Genomic DNA, 12836 nt, shown 5'->3' on the forward strand with positions numbered 1-12836 from the left:
TGTGTTATAGTGTGTGTGTGTGTTAAAAATTCATCAGTTACCTAAACTCTTTATTTATGTTTATGGGAAAAACATGAAGCAGAGATAAAGGTAATCAGATACCTTTTTAATATTGTTGGTATGAACATGTATTAAGTACAACAACTGCATCCCTCCCAGCGCTCATTATTCTTCTCTTTTTCCGTTTCCTCCATCTCTTCATAAATATATACAAATTAGAGTACAAAGTGTCTGCTTTTAGCTTTTAACCTATCGTTTCCTCCCAGGGCCGCTTCTTTCCACTTTCTTGCTGTTTTGCTTGTTGTCCTGTTTGTTGTCCTTGCTTTGGACTGGGCAGTTTCGCTGTAGACATGGATGCTGATGTCTGCTGAAGGGGATTGTGGGCAAAGGTCTGCCTCAGAGGGCCTAAATGGATTATAGAAAGTGGGGTTAAGAAAAGTTATTAACAGTAACCACATTCCCTTAACACACAGTCACAAAACCCACATACTCACCTTTTGATGCCATGTCAAGGTGTCCCTTAATCCTCTTCTCTCTCTCTTCCAGCTGCTGAGCCAACTGGGCATTATGAATTCCTATAAGAAATACAAAATAAAATGTAAGTGCCCTTATTACAGAAGAAACTCAAGATTTTTAAAGAAATTAAACAGATTAATGTAGCATGTGAACAGCATTAAAGTTTCAATAGCTCTGTTTACTAAATAGTACATACAGTCCACGTTCAGACATACAAATATTAAATTATTTTAAATTCGTTATGTAATAATTTATTTCATATAAAATTCTATAGTAAGCTAGTCCATTAATTTAAATTGTAAGGAGTGTTTCAGCTCAAAAATGTTTTCAGCAGCAAACATAAAACAAAGACAGCAACTGCATCCAAAATGTGTACACACTGATGATATATAAATGGTACAGATTATATACTAATATTGATAGTATGGGGAGAGGTTTTTTTTCCCCAGATGCAGATCTAAAGGGCTCTTTTGCATCTAAGGGGTGTTTTGCATTGTTTTTTTTGGGATAATAGTATTCAAAACAACCACACAACTGACAGGTTTTAAGTATTAAGTATAAGAAATAAAGTCAGAAAATGGTGGATATTTTTGTTCATAAACTAAAATACACTTGCTCATCAAAAAGTAAACCTGTGAAACAAAAGTAAAACAATTTTTTTAATGAAGGACATAGAAGCTTTTATATGTGCTTCAGTATATAGTACATTAGTATCAACGAATATTTACTCATTATTGCCATATTCATTTCAAATTCACTACAGTTTATTTCACAAAAAAAGAAGAAAGACGCAAAAGAACAACACTAGTCCACTAATCAGCAAGCTGTACTTTAGTCCTACCTTTCTTGATGCTCTTAATAAAGCCCTCATTAGGAGGCAGTGCAGACGGAGGGTGAGTTTTCCGTTCTGGGATGCGCAACTTCTTCCTCACTGCAGGATGCCTCAGCAAGGCAACCTGACCCAGAGAGAAGACGTTTGAGGTCAACCAGTAGACAAACACCGCCTAGAGAAAAAAAAACACAGACAGAGTTACAATTAAAGATGTCAGTGGAATGTAAAGGGGGGGGGGGGGCACAAAACAGAAGTGAGAAAGTGTGAGAGAGACACTGACCGTAGGAAAGTTAATAGTCATTGGCAAGATGACAAGTGGCATGATTCTGAAGACCGTCTTCATTGCTCTCAGATTTGGATTATCAAGACCAGACTCTGCCCCCAACTACAGGTTAAAAAATAAAATCATATAAGGGATATATGCTGTATTTCAGATGTAGAGAATATTTTTTTTACATTAACTAATGTGCTTTATACCCAAATTAATTATTTTAAAATGTATATAATACTGTCACAATGTATAGTCAGCTTCATATCTTCTTAATTATACAAAAAAATCTCAAAAGCTGGTAGTACCTCCACAATTGCAAACATTGTTCCAGTGACTGCAAATGGAAGAATAAAATATGGGTCTGCTGCAGTTAAGTCTGTGAACCATCCCAAACCGCCTGTCTGCAAACTGGGCACAGGCAGATAGGCCATCTGACGCAAGGCTATGAAGAAGGAGATAAAAACTGGTGCCTAAAAAAAGAAAAGCACATTAAGACTATTATACAGCAGACGTTTACTAACATTAACAGCATAGTAATGTAGTAATATGAAAATAGAATCATGAAGGATTCCATACGGACCTGCACCAAAGGCACCAGGAACCCACGAACAGGGTTCACATCATGCTTCTTATAGAACATCATCAATTCAGAGTATGCCTTAGAAACTGAAAGCAGGAAAACACATTTATGCTGTTGGATATCTATGATGATAATTGATAAAGTCTTAGATGTTGCTTAAGTATCAATAAAAACAGTGAGAAAGATAAAGTACTAACACTCAAATTTGTTGCCGCTATGCTTTGCCTCGTTCATGCGATTGCTTATCTTCGTCATCTCTGGAAGGACGTTGTTTAACTTAACTGCCTCTCGCTGGCCCTTTACAATAGCCGGGAACACAGCACAGCGAGCTATGATGGTACCTGAGTACAACACAGGACAAATATTCACAGAAATAAGCAAAAAAAAAAATAATTAGTTATTCACTTAAGCAATTACTTGCAAACAGAAAACTAGTAAATGAATTATCATTTTACAACTGGAATTTGAAGTCCATTGTTTGGGAATTTCATAATTACAAGGATATTACATTGGTAAATGTCGAACATCCGACTGCAAAAAATGTATCAGCTCAATGAGACCTAATTTATTAATGGTGGGCTGTTTTTTGTGTTCTCTATACATAACACGAAATGCATTACATTCAACAGGGTCCTTCACACATGTATATGGAAAACCTTTGACAAAACAAAATCTATTTATTTTTTTATGTACATGAAGTTCAAGACTTGATGAAATTTCTACTTTTATCAACTGATCCAATAATTGGAAGAACAACAAAAATCTAATCACTAAAAAGAAAAATAACAGGGTTTTAGCACCTCTAGTATATTAATAAACTAAAACACATCCCTACTCTCCAACATACCTGCAACGATGGCACACCACCATGGAAGCCCAATGTTGACATGCATGAATTCCAATAAGTTCTGAATCAGGCCCACTGGTGTGTAGTTTCCGAGACCCAAATCAGTTAGGCTGAGTTCTGCTCCTGCCTCCTGCAGGACATCCATTGCCGTGACAGGGGCCTCCACAATTTGTTCTGTTACTGACTGTGTGAGTACCGGTGCGGGGTCAGCAACGGGTGTGGGGTCAGCGACAGGTGTGGAGTAAGTGACAGGTGTGGGGTCAGCAATGGGTGTGGGGTCAGCGACGGGTGTGGGGTCAGCGACGGGTGTGGATGCTGAAAGAGGTGTTGGTGTGTCTGTTGGTGGGTTAACAACAAGCACTGTTTCACCTGCCATCTGAAAGTAAGTACACAAATAAAAACAATCAGTGTTTCAGAACACACTGAGCACAACAGCAATACTCATTAAAGGCTTGTTTTGTTTCATTTAGAACTTTTGATGTCAAAGTTTATGTGAAAACAAGACAAAATCACTTCATATTTCAGTGAGGTCAGAGATACTAGACAACGCACCTGTGAGCTGTTATGGCGCACTGCCACAGCACTGACCAGCAGTATCCGTCCATGGTTATGGCAGCCTATTAGGGCCTGGATGAAAGGACCACTGCTTCTTCTGACCGTGTGAAGATGTGATTTCTGTTCAAAATACTGCCCAAGGGATAGTAGAATGAAAGCAAAGAAAGAATTAATTCTGTTCATGCAGTCAAGGAACATTCTTCTATGCATGTTTCTCGCTAAGCTGACAAAGTAAACTTTTAAACCTTTTTTTTTTTAAGTAGTGGTTGTAAACCATTATAAAGACATTGTGAATTCTATATTTGTGTGAATTGTATATTTGTATTTAATGTGTTTTTGCTGCTATGAGGGCCCTGACAAATCATTTCACGCACCTGTACCCCTTTGTTAAAACGATGTGACAATAACATAAAAAGTTACTCGGCCAGAAGCTCTGCTGACACCTCGGCTCTTTACTCTCACTTAAACATGTTAATCTCTACTCTTTAGTCTCTGCCTAACATCTCATTTTACCTACATAGCAGCTAAAACACTTTATATATTATCTGCTTTTAACAACACTATTAGCTGCTATTTCACTTTCTTCTTCATTGTAAATTTTCTAAATGTTGTTTCAACAAATATCAAACAAGCAATGCTTATTATTGTCGTTCTTGTGGTATTATTATTATTATTTTAAGAGAAATTAACAAAATTAACAAAATATGAGGTAAGCCACTCAGGTAATGATGAAAAATAAATCCTGTATAGAAGAAAAAGATGCATCAAAATTAATCAAATCTTTTTTTAATCGCACCTTAATCCAATCATATTGTTTGCTGCTGGTCTGAGCAAATTAGAGAATCCAGGAAGCATTTTTTCCATGAACCTTACTAACAACCCAGCTGGCACGCAACAGACCTTAAACGTTGAAGTGTTGTTGAAATATGGTTGAACTAATGTAGGTTGTTATTTAATGTTAAATGGTTGTGCAAATGTTGAAATTTTTACTTTGAATCAACACAATGTCCTCAACCTTCTGCCTTTTATAATTAGCATTTTACATTTCATTAGCATAAAATAAAAACGGTAGGATGGAGGGATAAAAAAGTGATTTTACTTCCATTAGCACTTACTGCTTTTTAAGTTAACTAAAAGCACCAATTCTTCATCATACCTGCAGGTGTGTTCATGTTCTATTTGCTTTACTGTTGTGTTTTTGGGTAACATTCTTTATTTTTAGCTTTACAACAATGATTTTAGATGTATTGTTATTTCTATGCTTTTTGTTTGTAGTTGTGCAGTTCCTACTTCTCAGAGTCGTATATTTAGAGAGAGAGAATAAATTATCTTACACAATTTTGAACATCCCGAGCTATGGTTTATTAAAGGTTGAATGTACGGGCGTTGAAACAATGTTGATTCACTTTTCACCACATCCAATGTTGATTTAACCATCTGATTCTCAAAAACATTAAAACAGTAAAACAAATAGAACATGAACATGGTGTTAAACTAATAAGCAGTTACTGCAAATAGAAGTAAAACACTGTTTCATTCCTCCATCCAATCGTCTTTAGAAATTATAAGGTGATGAAATGTAAAATGCTAATTCGAAAGACAGAAGGTTGAGGACATTATGTTGAACCAACAACAGACATTACTTTAGTCATATTTTAACCACATTTCAACGTTGAAGGTCGGTTGTGTGCCAGCTGGGTACCGTCTGAAATGTACCTGTTTGAGAACATACAAACAAACAACCAAAATAACCGGATTAAGAAGCTTTAAATTAGATCGAAGCAAAAGATTCACTTTTAAGGAACGACTCGATTCGAGTGGCTCGGTTTAAGCATCTCTCCAACAAGATCAAAACCAGTACAGGCCAAATGAAAAATGTCACACAGTAAATTCCAGGTGGACTGCGGACCTGTACATCCAGACAGTACTTCAGAGCAGCAGCATTAACATACTGATGAATGTTGTAAATGTTATTTATGAGTAGCAGCTCAGTAAAGTGATCTTATTGAGGAGTCATTAGATTATTCTGTATCCGCTGATCTCAAACTGCAGCTCTGACCTAACCGCAGCACGCCCGGCAAGGACCTTCACACATACGAGCTTTTACTATCTAACACACACAAACACGCACCACCGCACACAACACAACACACGTGAGACTAACCCCGCTCCGCGCGGCCGCCGCGGGCAGCGCTGAAACGCCCGCTGTGTTGATCTGTTTTAATAATCTCGTCGTTAAACAGCCAGGCACCCCTCTGCCCCTGAGCGCAGCCATGTTGGAACAGAACAGCAGGGCGGACGGACGGAGCGGCAGAAGGGACAATCTGAATCCGATGACTTTCGCTTCTAGCAAAACAAGCGACTCCTCAGACCAGCAGAGCGCGCTCCCGAGTGAATCTAAAAAGGAACGGGTTCATACGAGGCTGAAGTTGGTTTGATATTCGCAGCTCCAGATTCGTTTGGCTCGATATTCGCAGCCTCGTATTCCCCGGCTGAAGTTGGTTTGATATTCGCAGCTGCCGCTTCACTGAACCACCGTGAACTAAAGGGAGCGTTCACAAACACCCGCTGTTTATATTAAACACCTCACAGATCAACACTGAAGGAGATAGAATGAAGAAAAGCAGTACATCTGTTTATTAACAATGTAAATATACAATATCGTATTAAATATAATTTTGTATATTGTAAAATATTTATTTTAATTACTGAATTTATAATTATATATTACAATAAATAATTAAATATATATTTAATAAAATTATATTTTAAAAGCCATTGCGCTCAAAAAATATGAGGCAGATGTTCAAGTGTGATTTTGAAGAACTTTTTCATGTTGGGCCAGAACAAATACACATGATCTGAAGAGTACTAGTCTTCTTCTTTAAGGAAAACCTGGAATTAGCCTGGCCCGAGCTGATTTTATACTTTAAAATGAACTGGCAACATAGCATACCAATCCATAATGCACAATTTTTTTTATGTAAAGCTGATGTTCTAGTGTGATTTTGAAGGACTTTTTCATCTTGGGCCAGACCAAATACACATGATCTGAAGAGTACTAGTCTTCTACTTTAAGAAAAACCTGGAAATAGCCTGGCCCAAGCTGATTTTATACTTTAAAATGAACTGGCAACATAGCATACCAATCCATAATGCACAATGTTTTTTATGTAAAGCTGATGTTCTAGTGTGATTTTGAAGGACTTTTTCATCTTGGGCCAGACCAAATACACATGATCTGAAGAGTACTAGTCTTCTACTTTAATAAAAACCTGGAAATAGCCTGGCCCAAGCAGATTTTATACTTTAAAATGAACTGGCAACCTGGAATACCGATGCATAAAGCACAATTTTTTTATGTAAAGCTGATGTTCCAGTGTGATTTTGAAGGACTTTTTCATCTTGGGCCAGAACAAATACACATGATCTGAAGAGTACTAGTCTTCTACTTTAAGGAAAACCTGGAAATAGCTTGGCCCAAGCTGATTTTATACTTTAAAATGAACTGGCAACATAGCATACCGATCCATAAGGCACAAAAAAGTTTAATTTAAGGCTGATGTTCTAGTGTGATTTTGAAGGACTTTTTAATCTTGGGCCAGAACAAATACACATGATCTGAAGACAACTAGTCTTCTACTTTAAGGAAAACCTGGAATTAGCCTGGCCCAAGCTGATTTTATACTTTAAAATGAACTGGCAACATGGTATAACGAGCCATTTTGCACAAAAAAGCCACTGTTCCAGTACAATTTTGAAGATTTTTTTAATCTTGGGCCAGAACAAATACACATGATCTGAAGAGAACTAGTCTTCTACTTTAAGGAAAACCTGGAAATAGCCTGACCCAAGCTGATTTTATACTTTAAAATGAACTGGCAACATGGCATACCGATCCATAAGGCACAAAAAAGTTTAATTTAAAGCTGATGTTCTAGTGTGATTTTGAAGGACTTTTTAATCTTGGGCCAGAACAAATACACATGATCTGAAGACAACTAGTCTTCTACTTTAAGGAAAACCTGGAATTAGCCTGGCCCAAGCTGATTTTATACTTTAAAATGAATTGGCAACATGGTATAACGAGCCATTTTGCACAAAAAAGCCACTGTTCCAGTACAATTTTGAAGATTTTTTTAATCTTGGGCCAGAACAAATACACATGATCTGAAGAGAACTAGTCTTCTACTTTAAGGAAAACCTGGAATTAGCCTGGCCCGAGCTGATTTTATACTTTAAAATGAACTGGCAACATGGAATACCGATCCATAAAGCACAATTTTTTATGTAAAGCTGATGTTCCAGTGTGATTTTGAAGGACTTTTTCATCTTGGGCCAGAACAAATACACATGATCTGAAGAGTACTAGTCTTCTACTTTAAGGAAAACCTGGAATTAGCCTGGCCCGAGCTGATTTTAGACTGCACAATTAATTGGCAACATGGCAGCACAAAAAAAATATTATTTAAAGCTGATATTCCAGTATGATTTTGGACTTTTTTTTCAGACCAAATACACATGAGATGAAGTGTTCTGGTATTCTCAAAATCAATGCTTTATATTCATTATTTCTGTGCAAAATGGCTTTCATGTCATGTTGCCAATTCATTTTAAAGTATAAAATCAGCTCGGGCCAGGCTAATTCCAAGTTTTCCTTAAAGTAGAAGACTAGTTCTCTTCAGATCATGTGTATTTGTTCTGGCCCAAGATGAAAAAGTCCTTCAAAATCACACTAGAACATCAGCTTTACATAAAAACAATTGTGCATTATGGATCCGTATTCCATGTTGCCAGTTCATTTTAAAGTATAAAATCAGCTCGGGCCAGGCTAACTCCAGGTTTTCCTTAAGGTAGAAGACTAGTACTCTTCAGATCATGTGTATTTGTTCTGGCCCAAGATTAAAAAGTCCTTCAAAATCACACTAGAACATCAGCTTTATATTCAATTTTTTTGTGCATTATGGATCGATATTCCATGTTGCCAGTTCATTTTAAAGTATAAAATCAGCTCGGGCCAGGCTAATTCCAGGTTTTCCTTAAAGAAGAAGACTAGTTCTCTTCAGATCATGTGTATTTGTTCTGGCCCAAGATTAAAAAGTCCTTCAAAATCACACTACAACATCAGCTTTATATTCAATTTTTTTGTGCATTATTGATCGGTAGGCCATGCACTCTAAGAAATATAAGTACAGATTTGTACTTAAAAGAGTACAAAGCTTGTCGCTGGGGCTGTACCTTATATTGAGGCACAAAAAAGTACCTTTCAGTGAAAGTCCTTTTTTGTACCCATGGTTTTTGTGGCAGTAAAGATCATAAAGATTATAAACGTTATCATCAACTAAATATGGCTCAAAAACTTGATGATCCAAAATTGTCTGGCTTTCAAAAAAAAAATGTGCTATTTAAATATATATTGTTCATTAGTACAGTGATACAGAATACTGAATGTACCCTTTGGCTGGTTAAATGGTACAAATTTGTACTTATTGCTGTTAGAAATGACTTTGTACTTCAGAGGGAACAAATCTGACCCCGTAAAGACCAATATTGTACCTTTGAGGGTACAATTATAAAGAGTGTACCTTCGAGTACAAAAAAGTACTCATATCGTACCTCTGTTTTTTAGAGTGTGTTGCCACTTAATTTTAAAGTATAAAATCAGCTTCGGCCAGGCTAATTCCAGGTTTTCCTTAAAGTAGAAGACTAGTACTCTTCAGATCATGTTTATTTGGTCTGGCCCAAGATTAAAAAGTCCTTCAAAATCACACTAGAACATCAGCTTTATATTCAATTTTTTTGTGCATTATGGATCGATATTCCATGTTGCCAGTTCATTTTAAAGTATAAAATCAGCTCGGGCCAGGCTAATTCCAGGTTTTCCTTAAAGAAGAAGACTAGTTCTCTTCAGATCATGTGTATTTGTTCTGGCCCAAGATTAAAAAGTCCTTCAAAATCACACTGGAACATCAACTTTACATAAAACATTGTTTATTATGGCTCATTATACCATGTTGCCAGTTAATTTTAAAGTATAAAATCAGCTTGGGCCAGGCTAATTCCAGGTTTTCCTTAAAGTAGAAGACTAGTACTCTTCAGATCATGTGTATTTGTTCTGGCCCAAGATTAAAAAGTCCTTCAAAATCACACTAGAACATCAGCTTTATATTCAGTTTTTTTGTGCCTTATGGATCGGTAGGCCATGTTGCCAGTTCATTTTAAAGTATAAAATCAGCTCGGGCCAGGCTAATTCCAGGTTTTCCTTAAAGAAGAAGACTAGTACTCTTCAGATCATGTGTATTTGGTCTGGCCCAAGATTAAAAAGTCCTTCAAAATCACACTAGAACATCAGCTTTAAATTAAACTTTTTTGTGCCTTATGGATCGGTATGCCATGTTGCCAGTTCATTTTAAAGTATAAAATCAGCTTGGGCCAGGCTAATTCCAGGTTTTCCTTAAGGTAGAAGACTAGTACTCTTCAGATCATGTGTATTTGTTCTGGCCCAAGATTAAAAAGTCCTTCAAAATCACACTAGAACATCAGCTTTATATTCAATTTTTTTGTGCATTATGGATCGATATTCCATGTTGCCAGTTCATTTTAAAGTATAAAATCAGCTCGGGCCAGGCTAATTCCAGGTTTTCCTTAAAGAAGAAGACTAGTTCTCTTCAGATCATGTGTATTTGTTCTGGCCCAAGATTAAAAAGTCCTTCAAAATCACACTACAACATCAGCTTTATATTCAATTTTTTTGTGCATTATGGATCGTTATTCCATGTTGCCAGTTCATTTTAAAGTATAAAATCAGCTCGGGCCAGGCTAATTCCAGGTTTTTCTTAAAGAAGAAGACTAGTTCTCTTCAGATCATGTGTATTTGTTCTGGCCCAAGATGAAAAAGTCCTTCAAAATCACACTAGAACATCAGCTTTAAATTAAACTTTTTTGTGCCTTATGGATCGGTATGCCATGTTGCCAGTTAATTTTAAAGTATAAAATCAGCTTGGGCCAGGCCAATTCCAGGTTTTCCTTAAAGTAGCAGACTAGTTCTCTTCAGATCATGTGTATTTGTTCTGGCCCAAGATTAAAAAGTCCTTCAAAATCACACTAGAACATCAGCTTTATATTCAATTTTTTTGTGCATTATGGATCGGTATGCTATGTTGCCAGTTCATTTTAAAGTATAAAATCAGCTCGGGCCAGGCTATTTCCAGGTTTTCCTTAAAGAAGAAGACTAGTACTCTTCAGATCATGTGTATTTGTTCTGGCCAAACATGAAAAAGTTCTTCAAAATCACACTTGAACATCTGCCTCATATTTTTTGAGCGCAATGGCTTTTAAAATATAATTTTATTAAATATATATTTAATTATTTATTGTAATATATAATTATAAATTCAGTAATTAAAATAAATATTTTACAATATACAAAATTACATTTAATACGATATTGTATATTTACATTGTTAATAAACAGATGTACTGCTTTTCTTCATTCTATCTCCTTCAGTGTTGATCTGTGAGGTGTTTAATATAAACAGCGGGTGTTTGTGAACGCTCCCTTTAGTTCACGGTGGTTCAGTGAAGCGGCAGCTGCGAATATCAAACCAACTTCAGCCGGGGAATACGAGGCTGCGAATATCGAGCCAAACGAATCTGGAGCTGCGAATATCAAACCAACTTCAGCCTCGTCGGGTTCATTAGGAGCAACTGAACTAAATTAGAGTAATACATTAAAGGTAACCCTCATTTTCAATGGAGCCAAGCATTTACAAAATTAAACGGACTGAAAAAATAAGTTTAAATTATAAAAACAAGCAAACAATATAAGATTTAATTAAGAAGAAATATAATAATTCAATATAAAAGGATATGCAGACAGGCTAAAATGTAAAGCAATTAAAGATACATAGTTAGAATAATAAAATATAAACACAATTAAAGAAATGGAGGACTAAAATAATACCAACAAGGTAAATGTTGGAACTTCAATAAAGTAAAAAAAAAATTAAAAAAAAATAAATAAAAGGACGAAATAAATTAAATAAAAAAAAGGCCAAATTCAATAATAAAACAAATGCAAATGAATTTTGCGAATGTTTGGTATTTGTTATACTGGAACATATGCTTGTTCTCTAAAAACAGAGAAATGTCAAATGTTTAAAATCACTGACATCATTTTTACAGAGTTTGAACTTCTGATATAAACATTTTAAAACTCCTCTGTCTTTAACGGCAGCATCAGCTTAACAACAAATCAGCTCACAGTAGCGGTGATTCTAGCGCCGTTACTGTCTAAAACTGTCTGTTGAAAAACAGAAATATACAACTATTTTTTCTCTGTACTATTTTTAGCAAAACACTCTAGTCTGCATTCTAAAATAAAGAATAACCTGGACAAGTAGCCAGACATTATTTCAGGAGACATTATAAGTAGTGAAAGTTCTAAGCACCTGAAGCTGGTAGCGTCTCACAATCCGGGTGTTTAGCTTTCCCAGTCTTTTATCGCCAGTAATTTATATATTTTAGTGTTTAAGTAGACAAGATTGAGCTCTTTTTTTAAAGAAAATATTTTCTGTTCTATTTTCTGAGTGTAAACCTTCATAAGACTCTTTGTGTAAACCTTCATAAGTATTTAACCTTTATAAGTATTTAAAACAGTGATTCAGTGTAATCCGGACTACAAATCAGTGAACCAAATGTTTACTCAGTGTAAAAATAATTACTTATACCTTATAAATGTAATATAATTAAATAAACCGCACCTGAGAAGTAGTCACATATTTGTTTTGCAATATAATTTTGGGGATTTTAGTCTTAGCTCTCTTTAGGAGTCTAAACACAGCGTGTGCTTTTTGATCGCTTTCATGTATGAACGGCGGCTGTAACGCACGGCGAAAGTTTTTACCCACTTAATGGGGGTGTACCCACTGAATGCGTTTTCACGCACGTCCAACGTTTTGACTCACGGAATGCCTTTTTACGCACGACGCGCGTTTTTACACATGGCCAACGTTTTGACGCACGGAATGCGTTTTTACGCACGGCGGGTACTGACGGGTACTTGTATATCTTCATTAGTTTTACACACATGGATTAGACACTACCAACGTGCTTTACCATTTTACAGAACCCGTCACACAGCTAAATTAGTACTGTTTAATTGTTCTAACATTACTTGTTAATATTTGATGACAGTAGTGAATATTTAATTAGATTTAGGTTACCTTGAGAGTGA

General features: G+C 36.0%; 1 protein-coding gene across 1 annotated transcript; it reads right to left on the bottom strand.

Moving 5' to 3' along the window:
- Positions 1–85: 85 nt before the first annotated feature.
- oxa1l (OXA1L mitochondrial inner membrane protein) lies at positions 86–5914 on the bottom strand. Its single transcript, XM_049482741.1, has 10 exons — positions 5766–5914; positions 3599–3733; positions 3047–3422; positions 2397–2540; positions 2200–2285; positions 1925–2089; positions 1629–1733; positions 1358–1520; positions 495–575; positions 86–405 (listed from the first exon to the last, which is right to left on the bottom strand). Exons 1-10 carry the CDS (start codon positions 5874–5876, stop codon positions 245–247), a joined length of 1527 nt encoding a protein of 508 aa, XP_049338698.1. The 5' UTR covers positions 5877–5914; the 3' UTR covers positions 86–244.
- Positions 5915–12836: the final 6922 nt, after the last annotated feature.

The sequence above is a fragment of the Astyanax mexicanus genome, chromosome 8, assembly GCF_023375975.1.
Source record: "Astyanax mexicanus isolate ESR-SI-001 chromosome 8, AstMex3_surface, whole genome shotgun sequence".
Classification (NCBI taxonomy): Eukaryota; Metazoa; Chordata; class Actinopteri; order Characiformes; family Acestrorhamphidae; genus Astyanax; species Astyanax mexicanus.

Coding starts and splice junctions, on each gene's coding strand:
- oxa1l (XM_049482741.1), bottom strand. CDS start 5,876: ATGGCTGCGCTCAGGGGCAGAGGGGTGCCTGGCTGTTTAACGACGAGA. Junction 3,734..5,765: donor CGGCGGCCGCGCGGAGCGGG/GTTAGTCTCACG, acceptor TCCCTTGGGCAG/TATTTTGAACAGAAATCACA. Junction 1,521..1,628: donor TGACTATTAACTTTCCTACG/GTCAGTGTCTCT, acceptor TTTTTTCTCTAG/GCGGTGTTTGTCTACTGGTT.